At 52.2% G+C, this 27,644-nt stretch overlaps 1 protein-coding gene across 5 annotated transcripts; it reads left to right on the top strand.

Moving 5' to 3' along the window:
• The first annotated feature begins 113 nt into the window (after positions 1–113).
• EXD2 (exonuclease 3'-5' domain containing 2) lies at positions 114–23,802 on the top strand. 5 transcript variants are annotated; one of them, XM_029069658.2, is made up of 10 exons: positions 114–201; positions 7,869–8,259; positions 11,580–11,660; positions 13,702–13,958; positions 14,483–14,609; positions 17,063–17,376; positions 18,939–19,045; positions 19,302–19,437; positions 19,889–20,245; positions 22,369–23,802. In XM_029069658.2, exons 2-10 carry the CDS (start codon positions 7,915–7,917, stop codon positions 22,586–22,588), a joined length of 1,944 nt encoding a protein of 647 aa, XP_028925491.1. In that variant the 5' UTR covers positions 114–201; positions 7,869–7,914; the 3' UTR covers positions 22,589–23,802. The 5 variants fall into 5 exon arrangements, with proteins under 5 accessions (XP_028925491.1, XP_028925514.1, XP_028925507.1 ...); XM_029069666.2 differs by lacking the exon at positions 114–201 and adding an exon at positions 4,734–4,755; XM_029069681.2 differs by lacking the exon at positions 11,580–11,660 and having other exon boundaries at positions 13,744–13,958.
• The last annotated feature ends 3,842 nt before the right edge of the window (positions 23,803–27,644 follow it).

Below are 27,644 nucleotides of genomic sequence, written 5' to 3'. Positions count from 1 at the left end.
TGGATGGATGAAAAAGGCCCCAGCTGGAGCCCGCCCGGTGACGTAGCGCCGTACAAGATGGCGGCGCCCATTAGAAGCGCGGCCCGCCGCCCCTCCGCTTCCCCCAGGTGACTTCCGGTCTGGAGCGGCGGGCCCCTGCTGAAAAGGTCCGGGTAGGGACGAGCGGCTGCGCGATAGGGGTTCCGGATCCCGACTGTGCCGGTAAGCCTGGCGTCTCCGCGGGGTTTAATTTTCTTTTTCAACGGAGCCAGGCCGTCCTGGGGGCTTGGTGGGGGGGGGTGTGCAGGGTTTGGGGCTGGGGGCCGGTCCCGCTGGGGGGTGGGGGGGATGCACGGTGGGGATGGGCAAGGGCTGGTCCTTGCCAACTTCCGGTTTGGCTCCCTTCTGCTCAGGGCCACCTAGGCCCCAGGCTCATTTAGGGGGTGCAAACCCAATCTGGGGGCTCCATCTCTGTCCTCACTGCATTTCCTCGCTTCCCTCTTCATTAGTGCCCTAATTAGGCCCCCTTGGTTCCCCTTCTCCTGGATGGAGAGGGATTCCCGCCCCCCCCCTTGGTGAGACAGGCTTCTCTGTCCCCTCTCCATTGTCCCCTTTGTGCCCCCTCAATTGTCAATTTCTGCAGAAACCCTGCCCTTTGCGGGGGGCATCGGGCCCCCATCCGCCCTGTCTCCCCCCATTAGACTGAAAGTCCGTCAGTGGGCAGGGATCGTCTCTATCTATCGCCGAATCGGCCATTCCAAGCGCTTAGGACAGTGCTCTGCCCAGAGTAAGCGCTTAACCAATACCAACATAATTATATGTTGCCGAATCGTCCATTCCAAGCGCTTAGGACAGTGCTCTGCCCAGAATAAGCGCTCAATAAATACGATTGAATGAACGAATCCTTTTAGGGCGATTGGTTAAGCGCTTACTATGCGCCAAGCACTCTACTAGTAAAATGGGGGTGAATAATAATAATGTTGGTATTGGTTAAGCGCTTACCCTGGGCAGAGCACTGTTCTAAGCATTGGGGGAGACACAGGGTCATCAGGTTGTCCCACGTGGGTCTCACAGTCTGAATCCCCATTCATTCATTCAACAGTATTTATTGAGCGCTTACTATGTGCAGAGCACTGTCCTAAGCGCTTGGAATGGACAAATCGGCAACAGATAGAGACGGTCCCTGCCCAGTGATGGGCAGATGAGGGAACTGAGGCCCAGAGAAGTGAAGTGACTTGCCCACAGTCACCCAGCTAGAAGCAGCGTGGTCCAGTGGAAAGAGCATTGGGCTTTGGAGTCAGAGGTCATGAGTTCGAATCCCCGCTCTGCCACTTGTCAGCTGTGTGACGGTGGGCGAGTCACTTCACTTCTCTGGGCCTCAGTGACCTCATCTGTAAAATGGGGATGAAGACTGTGAGCCCCATGTGGGACCACCTGATTCCCCTGTGTCTCCCCCAGCGCTTAGAACAGTGCTCGGCACATAGTAGGCGCTTAACAAATACCAACATTATTAAGTGGCAGAGTCAGGATTAGAACCCACCACCTCTGACTCCCAAGCCCGGGCTCTTTCCACTAAGCCACGCTGCATACTGTTCTACTACTACTAATAATAATGATGAGGGTATTTAAGTGCAATGTGCCAAGCACTGTTCTGAACACTGGGGTAAACCCGGTGCCGGCCCCTGTTCTACTCCTGCTTAAAATAATGATGATGGTATTTGTTGAGTGCTTACTATGTGCCGAACACTGTTCTAATCGCTGGGGTAGATCAGGTGCCAACCACTGAACTACTCCTGCTAATAATAATGATGATGATATTTGTTGAGTGCTTACTAATGTGCCAAACACTGTTCTAATCGCTGGGGTACCAAGGTCAGACAGAAGCCAAGTGGCGGAGCCGGGATTAGAATCCACATCTACCCATTGTAAACCCTAATAATAGTGGTATTTCTTAAGCACTTACTGGGTGCCAGACACTGTACTGAGCACTGGGGTGGAAACAAGCGTTGATAATTACTATGATCACTCACTCCAATCCAAATAAAGAACATCTGTGATGCTTTTAACGTCCCTTGGTGACTTGTTTCAGCTGCAAGATGTTTCCTGGCGTTATTAGTGTGGCTTCTCACTAATCACTAATTACTTTCACTTGTTAATCTCCTTTGTAGCCACCTGATTCACACGGTGACTGATATATCAATCAGTCACGTTTCCCCCCCCCCCCCTTTCCCTTCTTTCATCCCCTGTTAGATTCACTTTAGAAATTTGCTTCATTTTACCTTGTCTTTAAAATGTTTGTTCTGCTTTGGGTTTCCCAATTTCAGCTCTTCAAACAATTGTTGTTTAGGTTTTCTGTTTCGTTTTTTTTTTAATAGTATTTAAGCAAGCTTGCTGTGGGCAAGACACCTTTCTGTTCATTGTTGTATTGTCCTCTCCCACGTACTTAGCACTTACTCTGTGCAGAGCACTGCACTCAGTAAATGTGATTGAATGAATAAGCACTTAACTGTGTGCAAGGCACTGTACTAAGTACGGGGCTAGATCCAGGATCATCAGGATGGACCCGCTCCCTACCCAAGTGGGGCTCACACTTTAATCCCCATTTAACAGATGAGGTAACTGAGGCCCAGAGAATCGACATGCCCCCAGCCAGTTAGAATTAATAATAATATTGGTATTGGTGAAGCACTTACTATGTGCAGAGCACCGTTTTAAGCGCTGGGGGAGATACAGGGTCATCACGTTGTCCCAGTATGGTTCATCGTTAATCCCCATTTTACAGATGAGGTAACTGAGACCCAGTTGCCCACAGTCACACAGCTGCCAAGTGGCAGAGCTGGGATTCGAACCCATGACCTCTGACTCCCCAGCCGGGGCTCTTTCCGCTGAGCCACGCTGCTTCTCCATTCTGCTGCCATTCTTGACTACGATCACCCAGGCTTTTGCGGGCTCCTCCTCTGCCTCCCACCCCTTTTACTGGGGGAATTCCTCAAGGCTCAGGTCTGGGCCTCCTTCTCTTCTCCGTCTACACAATCCCGCTTGGGGAACTCGCTCCCTGCCGAGGCCTCGACCACCATCCGTGGCTCAGTGGAAAGAACCCGGGCTTCGGAGTCAGAGGTCATGGGTTCTAATCCCGGCTCTGCCACTTGTCAGCTGTGTGACCGCGGGCAAGTCACTTCACTTCTCTGTGCCTCACTTCCCTCGTCTGTAAAATGGGGATTAACTGTGAGCTCACGTGGGACAACCTGATTACCCTATATCTCCCCCAGCGCTTAGAACGGTGCTCTGCACATAGTAAGCGCTTAACAAATACCAACATCAATCAATCATCCCCCTGTGCAGGCGATTCCCCAAATCTCTCCCGGCCCCTCTCCTTCTCAGCAGTCTCACATTTCCTCTTGCCCTCAGGACATCTCTACTTGGGTGACCCACTGACACCTCTCCGTCACCTTGCCCCTTCCTACCTCTCCTCCCTTCTCTCTTTCTACCGCCCACCCCGCACGCTCCGCTCCTCCGTCGCCCACCTCCTCGCCGTCCCTCGGTCTCGCCCGTCCCGCCGTCGACCCCCGGGCCGCGTCCTCCCGCGGTCCCGGAACGCCCTCCCTCCTCACCTCCGCCAAACTCATTCTCTTCCCCTCTTCAGAACCCTACTTAGAGCTCACCTCCTCCGAGAGGCCTTCCCAGACTGAGCTCCTCTTCTCCCTCTACTCCCTCTGCCATCCCCCCTTCACCTCTCCGCAGCTAAACCCTCTTTCCCCCCCTTTCCCTCTGCTCCTCCCCCTCTCCCTTCCCATCCCCTCAGCACCGTACTCGTCCGCTCAACTGTATATATTTTCGTTACCCTATTTATTTTGTTAATGAAATGTACATCGCCTCGATTCTATCTAGTTGCCATTGTTTTTACGAGACGTTCTTCCCCTCGACTCTATTTACCGCCATCGTTCTCGTCCGTCCGTCTCCCCCGATCAGACCGTGAGCCCGTCGAACGGCGGGGACCGTCTCTATCTGTTGCCGACTTGTTCGTTCCAAGCGCTTAGTACAGTGCTCTGCACATAGTAAGCGCTCAATAAATACTATTGAATGAATGAATGAATTTAACACAAAAGAGAAATCCTCATCTACCCGCCCAAACCCTATCCTCGACTTTCCCGTCACTGTAGACAACTCTACTAGTCCTCCCCATCTCACGAGCCCATAATCTAATTTTGGCACCATCCTCAACTCATTCCTTTCCTTCCACCCACATATTCAGTCTGTCATCAAACCTGTCGGTTCTACCTGCGCAACATCGCTAAAATCCGTCCTCTCCTCGCCATCCAAACAGGAACCGTGTTAATCCAAGCGCGCGTATCCTATCCTGCCTTCATTACTGTAATAGCCGCCTTGCTGATCCGCCCCCCTCCCGGACTCCTGTCTCTCCCAACTCCAGCCCATACTTCACTCTGCTGCCCGGATCGTTTTTCTAAACAAACAAAAAATTGTCCTCACCTCACTGCTCTTCAGGAACTAGAAAGAAGGTTTCGTCAGGGAAGGCCTGTTGGAGGAGGTGTGATTTTTTAATAATAATATTGATATTTGTTAAGCGCTTACTATGTGCCGAGCACTGTTCTAAGCGCTGGGGTAGACACAAGGGAATCAGGTGGTCCCACGTGGGGCTCACAGTCTTAATCCCCATTTTACAGATGAGGGAACTGAGGCACAGAGAAGTGAAGTGACTTGCCCAAAGTCACACAGCTGACAAAGGCAGGGAGGGTGGTCTATCATACAGTCAACACGGTAAGCGCTCAATAAATACGATTGAATGAATATATGATTGCGGTATTTGTTTTATGAAGGTTAATGTTAGAAAGGCTTGCTACGAAGAGCCCGGAAAAAGTCACGCAATGGGCTGATGTAACGATTGCCCCCAAAATCCAAATTGTCAACTCTGTGGTGTTTCCAGTGACAGCGTATGGATGCGAAAGCTGGACAGTGGGGGGGGGGGGAAAAAAACAGGAGAGGAAGAACATCGATTCTTTTGAAATGCGGTGTTGGAGAAGGATTTTGCAAATACCGTGGACCTCCCCAAAGACAAACAAATGGAGTTTAGAGCATATTAAACCAAAGTGGTCTCTGGAGGGCAAATGACTCGACTTAGATTAGCATATTTTGGATACGTAATCAGAAGGACTCATTCACTAACGCTAGGGAAAGTCCAGGGAAAACATGGAAGAGGCAGACGGGCAGCTATACCGCGATAACAGAAAAACCGTTAGAAAGGTCGCGGGTTATGGCTGCGGACAGGACGTTCTGGAGAAAGTCTATCCATGGAGTCTCTATGAATCAGAAACGATTCCGGCACTTTAATAATAATAAAAATATAATGATATATGAAGGAGGAGAGAGTTCTTGGCCAGAGGGAGGATGTGGGCAAGGGGTCTTCAGTGAGGTGGACAAGATCATTCGTTCAGTAGTATTTATTGAGCGCTTACCATGTGCAGAGCACTGGACTAAGCGCTTGGAATGGACAATTGGGCCCCAGATAGAGACCATCCCTGCCCAGTGACGTGCTCACAGTCTAAACGGGGGAGACGCAGCAAGGCGAAAGAGAACCAAACAAAAACAGGACATCAAGATGAAAATAAATAAAAATAAAATAAATGTTGGTATTTGTTAAATGCTTACTATGTGCCGAGCACTGTTCTACGTGCTGGGGTAGACACAGGGGAATCCTGTTGTCCCACGTGGGGCTCACAGTCTTAATCCCCATTTTACAGATGAGGTAACTGAGGCACCGAGAAGTGAAGTCACACAGCTGACAAGTGGCTGAGCCGGGATTCGAACCCATGACCTCTGACTTCAAAGCCCGTGCTCTTTCCACTGAGCCACGCTGCTTCTCAAATAGTAATGTTGGTACTTGATAAGCGCTTACTATGTGCCAAGCACTGTTCTAAGCGCTGGGGTAGATGCAGGGTAATCAGGTTGTCCCATTTGGGGCTCACAGTTTTAATCTCCATTTTACAGATGCGGTCACTGAGGCACAGAGAAGTTAAGTGACTTGCCCAAGGTCACACAGCTGACAGGCAGCGGAGTCGGGATTAGAACCCATGACCTCTGACTCCCAAGCTTCTCTGCTCCCCTGCTTCTCTCAAGTTCAGAGTATAGTGAGTAAACTGGCATTTAAGGAGTGAAGTGTGCGGGCTGGGTTGTAGCAGGAAATCAAACAAGATGAAGTAGGAGGAGGCAAGTAGATTTAGTGCTTTAAAGCCTAAAGTAAAGAGTTTGTATTTTATGTGGAGGCAGACGAGCAGCCCCTAAAATCCACTAGATTTTTATGCATCGGTGGGCAGAGATCGTCTGTACTTTATTGTTCATTTCCAGACGCTTAGTACAGTGCTGGGTACACAATAAGCTCTCACTCTTGATGAGTGTAGTTTTCATCCTTTTGAGTTTGAAGGGAATATTTCCGCCCACTCTGTTACGCGCTCCCAAGTGTGGCCAAATCACTGAACTGCTCCGTGCCTCAGTTCCCTCATCTGTAAAATGGGGATTAAGACTGGGAGCCCCCAAGTGGGACAGGGACAATGTCCAATCTCCTTGCATCTACCCGGGCGCTTAGTACGGTCCCTGGCACGTGGTAAATGCTTAACAAATACCACGATCGTTGTTATTATTTGTATATTATTAAGCACGTAATGTGCTCTGCACATGATAAGCCCTCAAATAAGTTTGAGGGGCCAGTAGGGGGTCCAAATGAAGATGTCCTGGAGGCGGGAGGAGATGGAGAGGAGAGAGGTCAAGACTGGTGAGGTGGATTTGGGAGTCCTCTTTGTACGAGTGGTAATTGAAGCCGTGGGAACCGGTGAGCTCCTTCCCCAAGAGAGTAGGTGTAGACTGAAAATAGAAAGGAACACAGAACCGAGCCTTAAATCACCCACTGTTCGGCCCCATCGAGGCCGTCCTCCTCTCTCTAAATTATTTTAGTGCTCCTTTCCCCGGCTAGATTACAAACTGGTATTTATTGAGCGTTTATTTTGTGCAGAGCATTGGATTAAGCACTTCGGAGAGAACGATGATCCCCGCCCTCCGGGAGTTTTACGTCTAGAGGGGAAGACGTTAATTTAAATAAATTACAGGTAGTGGAAGCAACAGAGACTGTATATACATGAGTGTTCAGCTGTATTAAGCGCTTACTATGTGCAAAGCACTGAACGAAGCACTTGGGAGGGTACGGTAGAGTAATAGACACAGTCCCTGCCCACAAGGAGATAGACATTAATATAAATAAATTACAAATATGGTTATAAATGCTTTGGGGCTGAGAGGGGGATGAATAAAGGGAGCAGGTCAGGGTGATGGAGAAGGGAGGGGGAGAAGAGGAAAGGAGGGCTTGTTGTGGACTAAGAGGGTTTAGGGGGTATGGGAGTCTTAGTAGTGTGAGGTTAGAGAAGCAGCGTGGCTCAGTGGAAAGAGCCCGGGCTTGGGAGTCGGGGGTCATGGGTTCGAATCCCAGCTCCACCGCTTGTCAACGGTGTGACTGTGGGCAAGTCACTTCACGTCTCTGTGCCTCAGTGACCTCATCTGTCAAATGGGGCTGAAGACTGTGAGTCCCACGTGGGACAAGCTGATGACCTTGCATCTACCCCAGCACTTAGCTCCCCCTGTGAGCCCATGGTGGGGTAGGGATTGTCTCTCTCTGTTGCCGACTTGTACTTTCCAAGCGCTTAGTACAGTGCTCTGCACACAGTAAGCGCTCAATAAGTATGACTGAATGACTGAATCGTAAGCGCTTAACAAATACCATCATTATTACAGCGCTCAGTAAATACGATCGAGGGCCTACAGTCTGATTCAGAGCCTTGCGGTTTTGTTTCTCTTTCCCCGCCCCTCTTGGTTCACGGGTTTGGCAGGTGGCGGGGAAGACGGAGTGACCGCCCGCGTCTAGGCCGCCGGGAGATGGGCAGGCCGGGCCTCCTGACCACCGTGCTGGTGGGGTCCCTCCTGGGCGGCGCCGTCGGGGGGCTGGTCCTCTGGAGAGCCATCCGGCGCCGGAGGGGCCGAGCCAGACCCGTCCGGGAGCCGGCCGCGGGGAACGGGGAGCCGGAAGCGGCCCGAGCTGAGGCGGCGGTGGACCGGGCGGATCGCGCCCCTCACACCCCCCGGGACGTGCCGGCGTGGGTCCAGAGGCTCCTGGAGGCGGACGTGGTCACCGTGTCCGGCCGGGAGGAGTGGGAGCGGATCGAGGACCGGCTCCGGAAGGACCTGGAGGAGTGTCCGCTTCTGGGGATCGACTGTGAGTGGGTAAGTCCGGGAATGGCGGGACCCCAGGCCTCCCTTTTTTCTTTTTCTTTTCCACAAATGATACCGAAGCTCTTTCTATGTGCCAGGCACTGTACTAAGCACGGGGGAAGATACGACTTTATCAGGTTGGACACAGTCCCTGTCCCTGCCCCTGTCCCTCCCAGTCTTAATCCCCATTTTAGAGATGAGGGAACTGAGGCCCAGAGAAGCGAAGTGACTGGCCCCAAGGTCACACAGCAGACAGGTGGCGGGGCCGGGATTAGAACCCGGGTCCTGCTGACTCCCAGGCCCGGGCTGTAGCCACTAGGCTACGCTGCTGCTCCGTGCTCGAGATGCGTGTGGGATAGAGGGCGACCAGAAGGTACAGCTCCCGGGCCTCCGGCGAGGAGAGGAGGGCTTGGCTTCCCTGACTTAGAGACTGACGCAGATGTCTCCGGTGTTCTGGGCAATTGGCCCAGCCGTCCATATGGCTTCCCCAGTAGAGGCCCAGGGCTACCGGCCTCTTGGGGAAGGATTCCCCCCCACCCCAACCCCTCTCCCGCCTCTTGTTTCCCGCCCCGGTAGCCTTAACCGACAGACAGACAATTACTCTCTCCCCGTCCCCTCCCCTAGCTCGTTTGCCGCCCCGTGAGCCTTAATAAGCAGACAATTCCTCTCTTCCTCTTTAAAGCCATCTCCTCCAAGAGGCCTTCCCAGACTAAGCCCTCCTTTCCTCTTCTCCCCCTCCCTTCTGCCTTGCCCTGATTGATCCCTTTATCCATCCTCCCTCCCGGCCCCACAGCACTTATATCTGTCGCTTATTTATTTCTATGAAAAATAATAATAATAATGTTGGTATTTGAAAGCGCTTACTATGTGCAGAGTACCGTTCTAAGCACTGGGGTAGATACAGGGTCATCAGGTTGTCCCATGTGAGGCTCACAGTTAATCCCCATTTTCCAGATGAGGGAACTGAGGCACAGAGAAGTAAAGTGACTTGCCCACAGTCACACAGCTGACAAGTGGCGGAGCCGGGATTCGAACCCATGACCTCTGACTCCCAAGCCCGGGCTCTTTCCACTGAGCTGCGCTGCTTCTCTGTGTCTTCCCCCCACCCCATCTAGACTGTAAACTCGCTGTGGGTAGGGAGTGTCTGTTTATTGTTGGAGTGCACTCTCCCGGCTGTTTAGTACAGAGCAAGAGCTCAATAAATACGGATGAATGAACGGCGGGTTCGAAGCAGTCGGCAGCAATGGCTCCTCGAGGCCGAGTCCCACTGTGGCCCTGTGATTTGTGGTCCCCACCCAGGAGATGTCACCAAAGGAGACCTTGCCGCCCACCCCCACCCCCCAAGATCGTGTCTCATTTGTGGCCTCTGTTGAGCACTTGGTGCCAAGCTCTGCCCTAAGCATCGGGGGAAGCTACGGGAATACTGCGTCAGGCATTCATTCACTCAGTCGTATTTATTGAGCGCTTACTGTGTGAAGAGCACTGTACTAAGCGCTTGGAAAGTACAATTCGACGGCAGATGGAGACTATCCCTGCCCAACAGCGGGCTCACAATCTGAGGCTTACAGCCCAAGAGATGGGGAGGACGTACGTGCAGGAGGAGAAGTAACGGGACAAATTGAGGAGAAAACATCACCGTGGTGACAATGCGAAGCAGCCGTAATAATAAAAATTGTATTTTTTAAGCACTTACTGTGTGCCAGGCACCGTTCTAAGTGCTGGGGTAGATACGAGATTATCGGGTTCGATACAGCCCCTGTCCCACAGTTGGGCTCACAGTCTTCATCCCCCTTTTTACAGATGAGGGAACTGAGGCACAGAGAAATGAGGTGACGTGCCCAAGGTCACCCAGCAGACAGGTGGCAGAGCTGGGATTAGAACCCAGGCCCTTCCGATGCCCGGGCTCTAGGCACAAGGCCACGTTGCTCTCCCTAAACAGACTCGCTTTTCCCCAGCAAGAGAGACCAGGAAAGTGGTGTCAACGGCAGGACTTTGGTACCCAAGGCCCTTGAGGCTCCAGGCAGGACCCTCCATGCCCATAATAATAGTAATGACTGTGGTATTTAATAAGCTCTTACTACATGCCAGGCACTGTACTAAGCACTGGGGTAGATACAAGCTCATCGGTTCGGATGTGGTTCCTGTCCCACATGGGGCTCACAGTCTTTATCCCAGTTTTCCAAATGAGGGAACTGAGGCTGGAGAAGTGAAGGGACTTGCCCAAAGTCACCCAGCAGACAAGTGGCGGGGCCGGGATTAGAACCCACGTCCTTCTGGCTCCCAGGCTCTATCCACTAGGCCACGCTGCTTCCCTAAACGGACTCGCTCTCCCCGGGAAGCCGCTGCGCCTTCAGCCACTTTGATTCTAAATTATGTTTTTATTCATATTAACGACTGTCTCCCCCTCTAGACTCACCCTGGGCGGGGAACGTGTCTGCTAATTATGTCGGAGTGTCCTCTCCCAAGCCCTTAGTACAGAGCTCGGCACATAGTAAGCGCTCAATAAATACCCAGACTCGGGTGGAGGAGGGGGGCGACATCTCCCAAATGGGGTCCGGGGGGCTTCTTCCTACGTCAAGGGCAGGGGGACCTGAAGGGGCAGCGAATCTGTGCTTGAGGTTCACTGAGGATTCTCACTCCCTCATCGACCCGGAAGCCCCTTCGAAGGAAATTCACGTTATTTATTGAGCACCCCTGCTACAATGCACTGTACCACACGCTTGGGAAAGTACAGCAGAAGCCCAAAACATATTTCCCTCCCCACAAGGAGCTTGCACCCTAAGTGGAGATGCGGAAAAATAATATTTACAAATAATCAGAGAAAGTAAACACGTAACCTCGAATGCAAAAGAAAAGCAATTTTTCTTTTTAAAGAGCTCCAGAGGTGACTACCAAGCCGATATGATGCACGTGGTGGGAATTAAGTGGGGAGGTGTTGTGGGATTGTCGGATTTATGCTATTGATGCCTCTCTGCTTGTTTTGTTGTCTGTCTCCCCCTTCTAGACTGTGAGCCCGTCGTTGGGTAGGGATTGTCTCTATCTGTCGCCGAATTGTACTTTCCAAGTGCTTAGTACAGCACACAGTAAGCGCTCAATAAATACGATTGAGTGAATTTAGGGGGTGGAGGGTTCCGGGGGTCAGCGCGGGCCAGGAGATGGAGGTGGGAGAATCAAGAGTGAGGAACAGTTAGATGAGAAATCTGCGGGGGTGGAGAACCAGGAGAATGAGCTGGAGAATTTGATACCAGTGGCTAGTGAAGGGCCAGAGATCTGGATCGACCGTACTGGGGAATCCGGAAACGTAGCACACTGTGACCTTTTCCCTCCTCCAGATTCCCAGCTCCGGCTCGGGTAGCGGAACAAGCAGGTCCTTGCCGGGAGCGCCCGCTGAGAAAGGGAGTCTCTGTGAATGTGTGAGTTTTGGGTCCTCCCGTGCTGGAGAGGCAAGTGGGAGCTGTGTTGGAGGTTCCTTCCCACCAGGGCCAGCCCCCACCCTCCACCTCCCCGTTCGATCCCGAGTCCCTCGCTTGGTATTTCCGGCCAGTTTTTCCAACCGCCAGCCTGGGCTCTTCTGTGTCTCTGACCTCCGGGCCCTAGAGTTAGCTCTCGGCCACCCTCTGCTTTGCGAAGCTGCGAAATGAGGACCGGGATTTCTCCCGGATCGGAAAACGGGGGTGTTAAGGGTAGTCCCCAGGGAGGGGAAGCTTTGGCCACGATGGGAGGGAAGGGGCAGCTCGGGGAAGTGAACCCAGAGCCATCACTGGGACCGGGCCGCAGGGCGGCGGGGAGGATCGGGATCGAGGGCCTGCGGCAGTTAGTCGATGAGGTTGCGAGGAGGCCAGTCGAGGGAACTGGGCAGTCGGGACAGTCTTAAGGCCGTCAGGACTGAATCAAGATTTGCCTCATCGGGGCCACGGTGTCTTCAGGGTTTAGTGAGGGAGGAAAGGAACGGGGTGTCGGGAAGCCAGGGTCCCTCCTGTGGATTTTGCGACTGGTCAAACCGTCCACCAAGAACAGGCTGAAAGGCAGTGAGTTGCCGGGCCAGAAGATTTAGGTTCTCTCTGTCTTTGTGTCTCCTCCCCTCCACCCCCAATTAACACCTGCCTTGTTTTAGGTCTTCATTTTCTCCCCTCCCCCCGACTATTTCCCTTTACCGTCACCTCTCTGGTTTCTCCTTTGGTTTACAGGTCCTGCACTTCTTGCCCAAGTCTCACGTTTGTGCCCTGGCCTTGGGCGCCTTCCCGGTCTTTCTCGCTTCTCCCCTGCTCCTCCCAGGTGCCCTGCCTGTGTGAAGTTCTGTTTTCCCTTTGGGCCTCCCACCAGTTCTGGCCCTTCGTCTGGCCTCTGGGCACCTGGATTGAGACTCAGTTTTCTCCCAGACACCTCTGAACGTCCCCTGTGGGTTCCGTTTCCTCTGACAGAAACCGATCTCCCTCTTTATTTCCGTCGCTGTCGGGCTAGCTGTTATTATGAAGGATGACGGGGGGGTGGTGAGCCCATTTGAGCCTCAACCGTTATAGTTCCGTTATAATGCGGGAGTTAGTGTGGAGATTGTCACTGCCGCTCTTCCACCAGGATTCTACATCAGACCCAAGTTATCGACAGAAGAAAGTTTATTAATAATGATACCAATTATCGTGGTTTTTGGTAAGCATTTATTAGGTGCAGAGCACTGGGTTAACCTCTGGGGTGGTTACAGTTCAGTCAGATCAGAGAGTCCCTGTCCCACACAGGGCTCTGAGACTAAGGCGGGGCAGAGAACGGGTAGTTCATCCCCATTTTACGGATGAGGAAGCTGAGTCCCAGAAGTGAAATCCCTTGCCCAAGGCAAGTGACGGAGCTGGGATTAGAACCAGGTCTTCTGACTCCCAGAACCGTGCTCTTCTGTGCTTTAGCCGTTCCTAAAGATCGGGTTTACCGAGCCTCTGTTTGTAGATCCGTCTGTGGATCCTTTCCCCATAGGAAGATTGTCCTCTTTCTGGCCTGCCCCATCTTGGAATATTAACTCAAATTCCAGACCTGGAAACTAGCGATTGTGGGGTTGTTTTTGTTAATTTTAATGGTGAAGCGCTTACTTTGTGCCAGGCACTGTACTGAGCGCTGGGGCCGATACAACCTAATGAAGTTGAACACAGCCCCTGTCCCATATTGGGACTCCCAGTCTCAATCCCCTTTTTTTTACAGTTGAGGGAACTGAGGCCCAGCGGTGAGAAGCGACTTGCCCAAGGTCACACCACAGACAAGGGGCGGAGCTGGGATTAGAACCCAGGTCCTTCTGACTTCCTCTCTCCCCTAGGCCACGCCGCTTCTCTGACCGATGCCCAGTTGCCAGGCCCTTGTCTCCAACTCCCCCGCACCTTTCCCAGATTTCCTCAGACAACCCACCCAAGCCGGCGTTCTTCCGGGCGGCTCTCGGTGCCCGAGCGGAGCGCTAACTCTGCCCTGTCTCGTCAGGTGAGTGTGGACGGCAAGCCTAAACCCGTGTCCCTGCTCCAGATGGCCTCCCCCAGCGGACTCTGCGTCTTGGTTCGTCTGCCCAAGATGGTCAGCGGGGGCGAGGCCCTCCCCGAGGCCCTGCTGGACATCTTGGCGGACGGCGCCATCTTGAAGGTCGGGGTCGGCTGCTGGGAAGACGCCGCCAAGCTGCTCCAGGACTACGGGGTCACGTTTAGAGGGAGCCTGGATCTCCGCTATCTGGCCGGAAGGAGGAGGTGCGTACCCCGGGCCTTACCCCCACGCCTCACTTATAACCATGATAATAATAATATTGGTATTTGTTAAGCGCTTACTACGTGCAGAGCACTGTTCTAAATGCTGGGGTAGACACAGGGTCATCAGGTTGTCCCACGTGAGGCTCACAGTCTTCATCCCCATTTTGCAGCTGAGGTCACTGAGGCCCAGAGAAGTGAAGTGACTTGCCCACAGTCACACAGCTGACAAGTGGCAGAGCCGGGATTCGAACCCATGACCTCTGACTCCCGAGCCCGGGCTCTTTCCACTGAGCCACGCGCATAGTAAGCGCTGAACAGGTACCATAAAAGTTTAAAAAGCTTGGGATGGAACGAGAGTCAGATTGGGTCTCTATTAGCTCACTGTGGGCAGGGAATGGCACTGTTTATTGTTATATTGTACTTTCCCAAGCGCTTAGTACAGTGCTCTGCACACAGTGAGCCCTTAATAAATACGATCGTATGAATGAATGAGTGCTTGTTTTCATTTCCCTTATCTCCCGCAGGAGGGATCTACTCCAAAATGGGCTGAGCCTGAAATCCCTGGCAGAGACGGTCCTGAACCTCCCCCTCAACAAATCCCTTCTCCTGCGTTGCAGCAACTGGGATGCCGACCATCTCACTCCGGAGCAGGTACCAGGATTTCTACCCTCATTTTTCTTTTTTTTAACTTTTTGGATGGTAATTTTTTTAACTTACAATATGCCAGGAGCTTGTTCTAAGCCCTGGGGTGTATATATAAGGCAGTCGAGGTGGACACGATCCTTGTCCCACATGGGGCTCACAGTCTTAATCCCCATTTTATAGATGAGGTAACCGAGGCCCAGAGAAGTGAAGGGAGTTGCCCGAGGTCACCACAGTAGACAGCCGGGGTTAGAATCCGGGCCTTCTGACTTCCAGGCCTGTGCTTTTCCCACAAGGCCAAGTTGTGTGTTAAGTACTGGGGTAGATGCATGTTGATCAGGTTGGACCCGGTAGATGTAGGAAGGAGAAGGATTTAATCTCCATTTTACAGATGAAGAAACTGAGGCGCAGAAGTTGAGACTTGTCCAAGGTCACACAGCAAACCAGAGGCAGAGCTGGGATTAGAACCCAGGCCCTCTGACTTCCAGGCCCCAACTCTTTCGTCATGCTTTTCTCAAGAGAGCTCATTCATTCATTCAGTCGTATTTATTGAACGCTTACCGTGGGCAGTGCACTGTACCGAGCACTAGGGAGAGTACAGTACAACAAAGACACATTCCCTGCCCGCAACAAATTTTACAGTCTATCTGCATTGGCCAATCGATCAACGGTATTTACTGGGCACTTGGGCGAGTACAATATAATATAGCAGAGTTGGCAGACCACTCGCTCTGTATTTATTGAGCACTTATTGGGTGCACAAGGTGCACAAGGTGCTTGGGAGAATACAGTGTTGGTAGACCTGATTCCTGCCCGAAAAGAGCATCTAGTCCTCAGCATTTTAAACCCTATTTCGCTTTTGAAATTACTTCGGTCTTAGAAAGTGACTCCCACAAGCCCACTTCCAGGAGGCGATATCCAAATTTTCACCACCCCCACTCACGTATCCTAAAGGCCGCCCTTAGTGTTTATATATCGCTGTACGGATTTTATGGATTGGATCTGGTTTAATTTGTATCTACCCCAACACTTAGTACAGCACTAGGGCTATAGTAAGCACTTACAAGCACCGTAATGATTACGAAGTGTCCCTACAGCACTCTGCACTCGGTAGATTGCAGTAATCTGACCTATACCACGGGAGATGCTTGCAAAATTTAAAAAAAATTCCCTATTTTGGGCCTCGTTTGCAAACCTGCAGCCTTGAAAAGGAGTCACCGTAACAGTGGTAAGAGGCAGCATTTTCTTCTAGGGAGTTCCCCTTTAGACTCTCAGCTCATTAGGTGCAGGGAACGTGATTTTTAGTTGTTGTATTGTACTCTCCCAAGCACTTAGTGCTGTGCGCTCAATAAATACCACTGATCGATCGAGCACTGGATTTGGAGGCCGAGAGATTGGCGTTTTAATTCCATCCTTGTTGTGCTGTGAGTCTTGACCCATTCCTTACTCTGTGCAGAGTACTGTAGTAAACGCTTGGAAGAGTACAATATAGCAGACACACTCCCTGCCCATAATGAGCTTACAGTCTAGAGGGGCAGGCAGACATTAATAGAAATAAAGAAATTACACCAGGAACCGGAGACTGGTAATTGTGGAGTTCTTTACAATAAGTAAAAGGTGCTGTTTTCCAGCCGGCTAGGAAGAAGACTTCTTTTTCTTCTTTTAGTACTGGACCTTATTGCTCGGTGGTATCAATCCATCAGTCAACAGCATTTATCGAGCACTTACTATGTGCAAGACACTGTAGTAAACTCTTGGAAGAGTGTAATACAACAGAATTAGCCGAAGCGTTCCCTTCCCATAACGAGCTTACGGTCTAGGTGGCGAGATGGACATTAATAGATATAATTTGTAATGTATAATATAAAGATTTACAGAGAAGCAGCGTGGCTCAGTGGAACGAGCCCGGGCTTGGGAGTCAGAGGTCACGGGTTCTAATGCCGGCTCCGCCACTTGCCAGCTCTGTGACTTTGGGCAAGTCACTTCACTTCTCTGTGCCTCAGTTATCTCATATCTAAAATGGGGATTAAGTCTGTGAGCCCCACGTGGGCCAACCTGATCACCTTGTATCCCCCCCAGCGCTTAGAAAAGTGCTTTGCATATAGTAAGCGCTTAACAAATGCCATCGTTGTTATTATTATTATTATAAGTGTTGTGGGATTAGGGGTGGGGCGAATATCAAATGATTAGAGGTCACAGATTAAAGCGCAGAGATGACGCAGAAGGGAGAGCGAGCCAAGGACAGCGGGCTTAATCAGGAAAGACTATAAGCTTATCGTGGGCAGAGAATGTGTCTGTTATATAGTACTCTCCCAACCGCTTAATACAGTGCTCTGGACACAGTAAGTGCTCAATCAAAATGAATGAACAGAAGGCCCCTTGGAGGAGGTGGTCCTGGGGTTGATTTGATGGCTGGCTTTCCTCTTTCCTCCGGCTCTGCCTTTTTTTTTTTTTCTCCTCAGGTGGCTTACGCTGCTAAGGATGCTCAAGTCTCCGTGGCCGTGTTTCTCCACCTGCTGGGCTACCCCTCCAAGGCCACCCCCGGCCCCCAGGCCACTGCCGGAAGCTGGGGGAAAGTCCTGGTGGAGTGTCAGGGCTTGGTGGACGTCCCCTTCCGAGGCAAAGGCGGCGGCCCGGAGGAGGAAGAGAACAGGGAAGGCCCGCAGAAGCCAAGGAGTCGGAAATCCGGAGCGAACGGATCATCCCCGGCCAATCAGCAAGGGAGAGATCCCAGGAAACACAAGCGGAAGCCCCTGGGGGTGGGCTATTCGGCCAGGTAACTGTTCGTTCATTCAGTCGTACTTATTGCGCGCTTACTGTGTGCAGAGCATTCTACTAAGAGCTTGGGAGAGTACAAGAGAATAATAAGCAGACCCATCCCCTGCCTACAATGACCTTACAGTCTAGAGGGAGAAGCAGACATTAAGGTGAATAAAAGATAAGTTCTGAGGGGGAGCGATGAATAAGTCAGGAGCAAGTCAGGGCAATGCAGAAGGGAGAGGGAGAAGAGGAAAGGAGGGCTTAGTCAGGGAAGGCCTCTTGGAGGAGAAACCATTATGTTCCATCCTGGCGAGCAGAGGGTTCCATTGGCTTAGTTCTTGTAGTATTCCTCCCTGCCACCATCCCAATCTGTTTCCCCTTCGACAGTGTTTTTGTTTAATGCTACCCTTTCTTCTCTGATGGACCTGTAGGTATCCCCGACCTCTCTAATAATAATAATGATAACAATGTACTTGCTAAGTATTTACTATGTGCCAAGCACTAGGGTAGATACAAGTCGATTAGATGGGATACAGTTCCTGTTCCACATGGGGCTCACGGTTTTATTCCGAAATTTCAGTCCCAAAAGAACCGCCGGATCCTGTTTTCCTGTTTATTCTTTTATTTTTTCTTCCTTTATGGTATTTTTTAAGCGCTTACTATGTGCCAGGCACAGTACTAAGTGCTGGGGTAGATACAAGCTAATCAAGTTGAAACTAGTCCGTGCCCCACATGGGACTCAAAGACTTCATCCCCACTTTCAACTGAAGGAGCTGAGGGCCAGAGTAGTGAAGTGACTTGCCTAAAGTCCTTGTCCACCTGGCTCAGAGCAGGACTGCAGGTGAAGGGGGAGGACCCCTGGGATGAGGGTCCGGAGACCCTGACAGAGATTGCACAGGTCGAGCCCGGACCAAAGCCAGAGCCAGTTGGGTTTGACTACCCTGAACAAGCCTTCCACGTTCCTCCTCGTCCTCCTGGTCAGGCCTTCCCTGGTCCTCCTCATCCTCCTCCACTTCCTGGACAGACTTTCCCTGTTCTTCTTCCTCCTCTTCCTCCTGGACAGAATCTCCCTGTTTTTTCCCATTTTTTCTTTGTTTCCTTCCCCCCCCCCATTTTTTCTGATTTTTTGGAGGGGGCGTTGGTATTTCTTAAGCGCTTACTATGTGCAGAGCACTGTTCTAAGCACTGGGGTAGATACAGAGTTATCAAGTTGTCCCACATGAGGCTCACAGTCTTAATCCCCATTTTATAGATGAGGTAGCTGAGGCACAGAGAAGTGAAGTGGCCTGCCCACAGTCACACAGCTGACAAGCGGTGGATCCGGGATTCGAACCCATGACCTCTGACTCCCAAGCCTGGGCTCTTTCCATTGAGCCACGCTGCTGTTTCCCCCCGCCCCTGTTGAGGAACGCCTCAATAGAGAATCAGGCCACCCAGAACCGGGCCAGGGCCCGAGAGTCCGTGGGGCGAGTCCAAACGGCTCCAGAATTGTCGAGTCACGCGAGGAGACGGCCCCGCCGCTTCCAGGCGGGAACCTCGATTGACTCCGAGGTCCTCCTTTGTGTGTGTCTCTCCCAGAAAGTCACCCCTCTACGACAACTGCTTCCTCCACGCTCCGGACGGACAGCCCCTGTGCACGTGCGATCGCAGGAAGGCCCAGTGGTACCTGGACAAGGGCATCGGAGGTGCGGACTCTGACCGGGCCCAGCCTCGGGAGGGGACCCAGACCCGGGCGGGGACCGGAGCAGGCCGCCTTTCTCTCTGGGAGAAGGCGGAAGTGTGAAACCAAAGCACGTGAGCCCCATACGGGACGTGGACCGGCTCCAACCCGATTAACATCTATCTCTACCCCAGTTCTTAAATCAGTGCCTAGCATATTTTAACGGATACCTTGCGGGGGAACCGGGGGAATGCTTCTCTCTGGTCTCTGTCATCTTCCAGAACTGATGAGCGAAGAGCCCTTCGTCGTCAAGCTGCGGTTCGAGCCTTCGGGGCGTCCCGAGTCCCAGGGGGACTACTACCTGACCGTTAAGGAGAACCTGTGCGTGGTGTGCGGCAAGAGAGAGTCTTACATCCGGTGAGCGGGGTGCCTGGGCCCCTCATTCTGTCATCCTCCAAAGCCGTCGACCCCTGCGACGCCGACGCTCGACTAGACCGTTTCCCCCTCCTCCTCCTCTGCCGCTAACTAGTGACTCACCCGGCCCGGTCCTGGAGACGTTTTACCTCATCTGTAAAAAACTAAAAAAATGGGGTTGAGCCCCACGTGGGACAGGGACTGCGTCCGACCCGATTTGCTTGTATCCACCCCAGCGCTTAGTACGGTGCTCTGCAGACAGTAAGCCCTCGATAAATACGATTGAAAGAATGAAATACCACTATTATTATTATTACAGCTCCGAAACAGGAGAGGGTGCTGAGGAAAGAGGGAGGTGGGGGGACCCCAGTGACCCGGCTCGGGTGAAGCGGGACGTCCGTCGAGCCGGTGGGTAACGGGGTCCGGGCGTGGTGGGGGGGGGGGGCTCTTCCAGGAAGAACGTGGTCCCGCACGAGTACCGGAGGCACTTCCCCATCGAGATGAAGGACCACAACTCGCACGACGTGCTGCTGCTCTGCACGGCCTGCCACGCCGTCTCCAACTACTACGACAACCACTTCAAGCGGCGGCTGGCCCAGGAGTTCCGGGCGCCCATCGGCTCCGAGGAAGGGGTCCGCCCGCTGGAGGACCCCCGGCGGCGGCAGGTGCGGTCGGGGGCCCGGGCCCTGCTGAACGCGGACGGCCTGCCCGCCCACCGCAAGGAGGAACTCCTGCAGGGCCTCAGGGCCTTCTTCAACATGGACGTCGTCACCGACGACATGCTGCGGGAGGCCGCCTGTCTGGAGACCAGGTACCTCGTGATGCTCTAGTCTCGGGCGGGATCGGTCGATCCATCGTATCTGCTGAGCCCTGGCTGCGTGCGGAGCCCTGGACTGAGGATAAATCATTCGATCGTATTTATTAATAATAATACTGCTGTTTGTTAAGCGCTTACTATGTGCGGAGCACTGCTCTAAGCGCTGGGGTAGATACAGGATCATCAGGTTGTCCCACGTGAGGCTCACAGCAGCGTGGCTCAGTGGAAAGAGCTTGGGCTTCGGAGTCAGAGGTCATGGGTTCGATTCCCGGCTCTGCCACTCGTCAGGTGTGTGACCGTGGGCGAGTCACTTCACTTCTCTGTGCCTCAGTTACCTCATCTGTAAAATGGGGATTAACTGTGAGCCTCACGTGGGACAACCTGATTACCCTGTATCCACCCCCAGCGCTTAGAACAGTGCTCTGCACATAGTAAGCGCTTAACAAACACCTACATTATTCATCCCCATTTTACAAATGAGGTCACTGAAGCACAGAGAAGTGACTTGCCCACAGTCACACAGCTGACAAGTGGCAGAAGGATTTGAACCCATGACCTCTGACTCCCAAGCCCATGCTCTACATTGTGCAGAGCACTGTACTAAGCGCTTGGGAGAGTATGATACAACAGTAGACAGACACATTCCCGGCCCACAGCGTTAAAAGCTGCGTGGCGGAGGGCGGAGAGCAGGGGCCCGGGAGTCGGAAGGTCATGGGTTGTCATCCTGGCTCTGCCGCTTGTCTGCTGGGTGACCTTGGGCAAGTCACTTCTCTGGAACTCGGTTCCCTCATCTATAAGAGGGGGATTGAGACTGTGGCCCCCACGTGGGACAGGGACTGTGTTCAACCCGATTGGCTTGTATCCATGCCGGCGCCTATTACAGTGCCTGGCACGTAGTGAGTGTTGGGAGTCAAAAGGACCTGGGTTCTAATCCTGGCTCTGCCACTTGTCTGCTGGGTCACCCTAGGCAAGACGCTTCACTTCTCTGTTCCTCGGGTACCTCATTTATAAAATGGGGGATAAGAATGAGCCCCATGTGGGACATGGACTGTGTCCATCATATCTCGTATCTACCGTTGCGCTTAGTACACTGCCTGGCACATAGTGCTGAGAAAATCCCATAAAGACACCACGTGACATTGGTGAACACCGATTTTGTAAGGCATTTCCCAAGAACAGGGTCCAACAGTCAGCATCTAGCTGGTCCCTTCTCCAGATCTGCTACTGTAAAAACAGCTCTCACCCTTGGCTTTTAAAGCTGTTTTCCAAGACAATTCTCCCTTCCTTACTCGTGCTGGTATCTGACTCAGTATGGCAGTAGCAGTTAAATGATGGCTTCTGTCTTAAGTTCCATCTGCCCAGAATCTGTCACTCAGATATTTTTCCCAAGGTAGGAGTTTTTGGCTTAGGTATTTTGGTGTGTGAGAACCGGTAAGGGAAAGGGAACTATGATTTTTCCAGTCGACAAAGGTAATGTGTTTGACAGAGGCCAGATAGAAGGGGAAATCCTGGGAGAAGGCTAAGGAGGGGGAGGAACTGTGTGAGTTACTGGATTTGAAACAAAGCTTCTGCATTCTGAGAGGGGCTTCTGACCAGCAGACACGACGCCTCCCCTCGAGGAGCTTACAGCGTCGCCGGGGAGACAAGCACTAAAACAGATTTCAGGCAGGAGGAAGTAACAGAGTGTAAAGACCTTGGAGAAGTCAGACCAATTCACCTTTTTTAAGCTCAATCAGTAATAATGCGGCATTTAGTAAGCGCTTACTATGAGCCAGGTACTGTACTAAGCGTGGGGTGGATACAAGCAAGTCAGGTTGGACACAGTGGAAATTGCTTACGACCATGGGTAGAATGGCTAGAGCACGGGCCTGGGAGCCAGAAGGTCATGGGTTCTAATCCCGGCTCCACCACTTGTCAGCTGTGTGACTTTGGACAAGTCGCTTGACTTCTCTGGGCCTCACTTACCTCATCTGAAACGGGGATTGAGACTGAGCCCCACGTGGGACGGGGACTCCGTCCAACCCGATTAGCTCGTATCTACCCCGGCGCTTAGAACAGTGCTTGACACAGAGTAAGCGCTTAACGAGAACCACGATTGTTGTCATGTGTCTCGACAGGATCTGCAACGAGAGCTACGTGCCCCACGGGCTGAAGGTGGTGCAGTGCCACGCTAAGGGCGGACTGCGCTCCCTGATGCAGCTGGAGGCCCGCTGGCGCCAGCACTTCCTGGACTCGATGCAACCCAAGCACCTGCCCCAGCAGTGGTCCATCGACCACAACCACCACAAGCTGCTCAGGAAGTTCGGGGAGGACCTGCCCGTCGAGCTGTCCGGATGACCGCCGCCCGGAGGGGACCGAGAAGGGAAGAGCCGACGACCGGCGGGCCGCCGCCGCCCCCACAGTGACCGTGGGAACGGGCCGGGTTTCCGCGGGGTCGGTTCGGGACGCTGGCTGGGCCGGGGCGGCCATGGTCGGCCTCTCTTCCTGTTTTGTATCCGTCCGGTCCTCGGCTCCCCTCTTCCCGGCGGGGGCGAAGGCAGCCGCCCCGGAGACTGTGAGGTCCCTTCTGGCTCTGTGGCCGGGGGGGGGGGGGGGGGGGGCTCTGATCCTCGTCTATCCCTTTGAACTCTGGGAAAGGGGCTTCCTGGGATAGTGGACATTCCCTTCCCGGGGGTTGGACGGGAGAGAAGATGGCAGGCAGTCCCCTCACAGAACGGGAGAGGAGTCCTCCCCACCGAGGAGCGGCCTGGCTCCCGCCGGGCCTCAAAGACGACCCCAGGGGCCCGGAGGAGGTTAAGCGTCCCGCTGGAGGAATAGGCCCATCCGATCTGCCGGAAGGGAAGCCCGTGGCGACCTGGGGTTGGGAGCACCGGCCTGGTGGGGAAGAGCAACCTAAACAACTGACCCTGGCCTTGTTCTAACCACACTGCGGTCAGCTGTTGTCCCAGTAATAGCACAGTCTGGGGTGAACCCCTTTCAGAACTGACCCTTCGGCCCCCTTTCTCGCCCCTTTCAGAACCTTCCCCTTCGGGCTCTCCCTCCCCCGTGCCTATGATGTTGACTTCTTTTAATCCCTAGCTCTTCTCCAGAGTCTTAATTCTCCCCCCATTCTTCTCTAGAACCTAATATTCTCCCCCTCTCTCTTCTCCAGAGCCTAATAGTCTCGACCCTGCTCTTCTCCAGAGCCTAATCTTCTCCCCCACTGTTCTCCAGAACCTAACATTCTCCCCGCCCCATTCTTCTCCAGAGCTTCATTCTCCCCCTCTCCCAGGCAACCTCTTCCCGCCTTCTTTTTCTGAGGCTCGAAGGCTGTATTTCACCCCTCAGAATGGCCCGGCAACTTGGGGGCTGAAATCGGTTTATTAACAGTGACTCTTTTTTAAAAAGTACCAAGAAAGACTGTGCCATCTTTTACGCGATCCCAGCAGCCTTAGAAAAGAAGCATGTGGCCAGAGTCCAACCGAAGCTCTAATTCTGGAATGGGGCCCCAGGTGAGCCGATGGTCACTCTTAACTTTGATTAAATAAAATTTCTAAGCAAAAAGGCCGGCAGATCAGAGCTCTCCTTCCTTTGTTGGCTGGTTGTCGGGGGCTGGGGGAAGTTCCCTCGCCTCATTGTGCGTGTTTCTGCTGGTGAACCCTTCCTGTAATGCCCACTCATTCCCTGACTCTGTTCCCAGTAGGTTCTCCCTAAATGCTGTTCATTAATTGTATTTGTTAAGCACTTACTATGTGTCGAGCACTGTTCTAAGCGCTGGGATACATAGAAGTTAATCAGGTTGGACACAGTCCCCGTCCTACATGGGGCTCACAATCTAAATAGGAGGGAGATAGGTACTGAATCCCCATTTGAGGAAACTGAAGCACGGAGAAGTTCAGTGACTTGGGCCAGGTCGCACAGCAAGCGTTGGGCAGAGTTGGGGTTAGGACCTAGGTCCTCTGACTCCCCCGTGCTCTTTCTACTAGGCCGCGCTGCTTCAAATGGCATCCAACTTCGCAGTAGCTCTAAGGTGTTCAGTGTCTCCTCTGTCTATAATCACATCTCCATTTTCATGCCCAGATAGGTCTGATCTATTTTCTATTCCACTGCTGGACTTAGCAATAGTCACACTTAACACTAGCATACAGCTATTTTATATCGGGCCCTTTATATCGTACTCTTTCTATCGTATTTTTTTATCCTTTTTTGTATCCTTTTTTTTTTTATCCTTTTTCGTATTCCTTCCTGTTTCTTATCCTTTCTGTTTCTTATCGTCATTACTTTTTCTGCTACCCAAGTCTATTTAGCATCCTCAGGCGTGCCATCTCCAGGACAACAAGAACAGTTCCTGCTACCTTGGAACAGCAGGCTAAGGGTTACTTACTGCCGCAGCAGTGTGGCCTAGTGGAAAGAGTACAGGTCTGGGAGTTAAAGGACCTTTATTTTACTGTTATCAATCATAGAAAAGTGCTTATTATGTACAGAGCACTGTACTAAGTGCTTGGCAGAGTACAGTTCAACAGAATTGGCAGGCGCATTCCCTGCCCATAACAAGCTTGCAATCCAGAAGGGGAGACAGACGTTAATATGAATAAAATGATGATATTCAAAGACCTATTGGGTGGCAGGCCGTGCATTTAGCACTGGGGCAGGTACAAGGTAATTGGATTGGACTTGGTCTCTGTCCCACATAGGGCTCACGGTCTGGATCTCCCATTTTACAGATGAGATAACTGAGGCCCAGGGAAGTGACTTGCCCCAAGTCACACGGCAGACCAGTGGCGGAGCCACAATTAGAACCCAGCTCCTTCAGCACCCAGACCGGTACGCTTTCCCCTAGACCGTGCGGCTTCTCGAGGACCTGGCGTGTCTGATCCCGGCTCTGCTGCTTGTCTGCTGTGTAACCTTGGTCGTAGCACTTCACTTCTCTGGGCCTCAGCTACCTCCTCTGTAAAATGGGGATTCATTCATTCATTCAACCATAGTTATTAAGCGCTTACTGGGTGCAGAGCACTGTACTAAGCCCCTGTGAAAGTACAGTGCAACGATTAACAGTGACATTCCCTGCCCACATCAACTTCACGGTCTAGAGGGTGCAATACCTGTTCTTCCTTCTTAGACTGGGAGTCCCGTGGGGACATGGACCATCTCTGACCCGATTATCTTATGTCTACCTCAGCATGTAGAGCTTGGTACTTAGTGAGCACTTAAATACCATTATTATGGTATTAGGAACTTAATATGTATCCAGCACCATTCTAAGCACCGGGGTAGACGCAAGTCCATGTTGGGGCACTGTGGGTGTGGAATGGGTAGTGATGAGGGGCAGGGTGGGGACCAAGTTCCCAAGCGCTTAGTACACTGCTCTGCGCATAAGCGCTTAATAACTACAATTAAATAAATGAGGTTGAGTTGCCAACGCTATGTCTTTAGCTCAGGTTGTGCAAATCTTCAGACACTAGGACCCATCTGTGTTGGAGATCCCTGTTTCCTGCGAGAACAGAGTTCTTGGGTGAATTACTAGGAGCTGGGAGGTTTCTGCTCCTCTTCCCCCTTTTCCTTTACCTCTCTCCTGGCCTCTCTGTTTAAGTGCTTACTATGTACCAGGCACTGTACTAACCACTGGAGTAGGTACAAGCTAATCAGTTTGGGTGCAGTCCATGTGCCAGAAGGGGCTCACAGCCTTAGTTCCCATTTTACAGATGAGGTAACTGAGGCACAGAGAAGTTAATGATAATAATAATTGTGGAATTTAAATGCTTACTATATGCCATACACTACTAAGCAAGGGGGTGGATATAAGCAAATCGAGTTGGACACAGTCCCTGTCCCACATGGGGCTCACGGTCTCACTCCCCATTTCACAGATGAGGTAGCTGAAGCCCAGAGAAGTGAAGTGACTTGCCTCAGGTCGCACAGCAGGCAAGTGGTGGAGCTGGGATTAGAACCCACGACCTTTTGACTTCCAGACTCAAGGGTCAATGACCACCAGAGCTCAAGAGTCAGAACACTCAGGACCCTGGCCCTGGCCACAGGATGTCCTTCCATTCATTCGATCGTATTTATTGTGTGCTTACTGTGTGCAGAGCACTGTACTAAGCACTTGGGAGAGTACAATATAACAATAAACAGATATTTTATTCCCAGCCCACAACCAGCTTACAGCCTATAGCCGGCTGCCTGTACTCCAATCCTCTCCACCCACCTTGTCTCGTCTTATGCTGTCGACTCGTCTCCGACCCGTAGCGACGCCACGGACGCATCTCTCCCGGAACGCCCCACCTCCATCTGCGATCGTTCTGGTAGTGGATCCACGGAGTTGTCTCGGTAAAAATCTGGAAGTGGTTTACCAGGGCCTCCTTCCCCGCAGTAAACTCGAGTCTCCGCCCTCGACTCTCTCCCGTGCCGCTGCTGCCCAGCCCGGGTGAGTTTTGACTTGTAGCCAATGGCCTTCCCCTCGCTAGCCCCTGCCTGAGCTAGGAAGGGAAGGGACAGGCCTCTGCTTGACTCTCCCTCCCATAGCCAAGACTGGTAGAGGACTGGAAACTCTCCTGGTGCTATCCTCAGAGGGACTTCCCCACCTCACCCCAACCTCCCAACAAATGACCTACTTCTAGACTGTGAGATCACTGTGGGCAAGGAATGTGTCTGTTCTTTTATTGTACACCCCCAGGTGCTTAGTAAAGTGCTTTGCACCCAGCTGGGGCTCGATAAATACGACTGACTGACTTGACTTGCCCAAAGCCACGCTGCAAGCAAAATCAGACCCTTTTGATTCAGAGCCCTGGGCTTTTTCCATTAGGCCCTGCTACTAGGTGCCATAGGAAACTTCATTTAATTGTATTTCTTGAGCGCTTACTGTATGCAGAGCACTGTACTAAATGCTTGGAAGAGCACAATACAGCAGTAAACAGACACAGTCCCTGCCCACAATGAGCTTACAGTCTTCTCCCTTGAGTCTAAGACACGTCTAAGCCTGATAAGGCACAACTGAAACTATTGGCTTCCGGGAAACAGAGTGTACGGCCAAAGCCACTCCCTCCTGGGTCCTGCAGAAGAATCTTATTGTTGTTTTATGGTATTTAAGTGCTTACCATGAGCCAATCAGTGGTATTTATTGAGCACTTACTATGTGCAGAGCAGCGTACTAAGCGCTTGGGAGAGTCGAACATGCCAAGCGCTGGGCTAGACACAAGCTAATCAGGTTGGACATAGTCCTTGACTCACATGGGGCTCACGGTCTTACCCCCCCATTTTACAGATGAAGTCACTGAGGCATAGAGGAGTGAAGTGACTGGTCCAAGGTCACAGAGCAGACGAGTTGGCAGAGGCAGGATTAGAACCCAGATGATTCTGACTCCCAGGCTTGGGTACTAAAACGGGCTGCAGTTGGTGCCAGGGCACGTCATGTGCT

Source organism: Ornithorhynchus anatinus, chromosome 1 (genome assembly GCF_004115215.2).
Source record: "Ornithorhynchus anatinus isolate Pmale09 chromosome 1, mOrnAna1.pri.v4, whole genome shotgun sequence".
In the NCBI taxonomy this organism is placed as follows: domain Eukaryota; kingdom Metazoa; phylum Chordata; class Mammalia; order Monotremata; family Ornithorhynchidae; genus Ornithorhynchus; species Ornithorhynchus anatinus.
The sequence above is the reverse complement of the archived record's forward strand: the minus strand, read 5'-3'. Positions and strand labels throughout refer to the sequence as shown.

Coding starts and splice junctions, on each gene's coding strand:
- EXD2 (XM_029069658.2), top strand. CDS start 7,915: ATGGGCAGGCCGGGCCTCCTGACCACCGTGCTGGTGGGGTCCCTCCTG. Junction 8,260..11,579: donor TGGGGATCGACTGTGAGTGG/GTAAGTCCGGGA, acceptor TCCCTCCTCCAG/ATTCCCAGCTCCGGCTCGGG. Junction 19,046..19,301: donor CCTGGACAAGGGCATCGGAG/GTGCGGACTCTG, acceptor GTCATCTTCCAG/AACTGATGAGCGAAGAGCCC.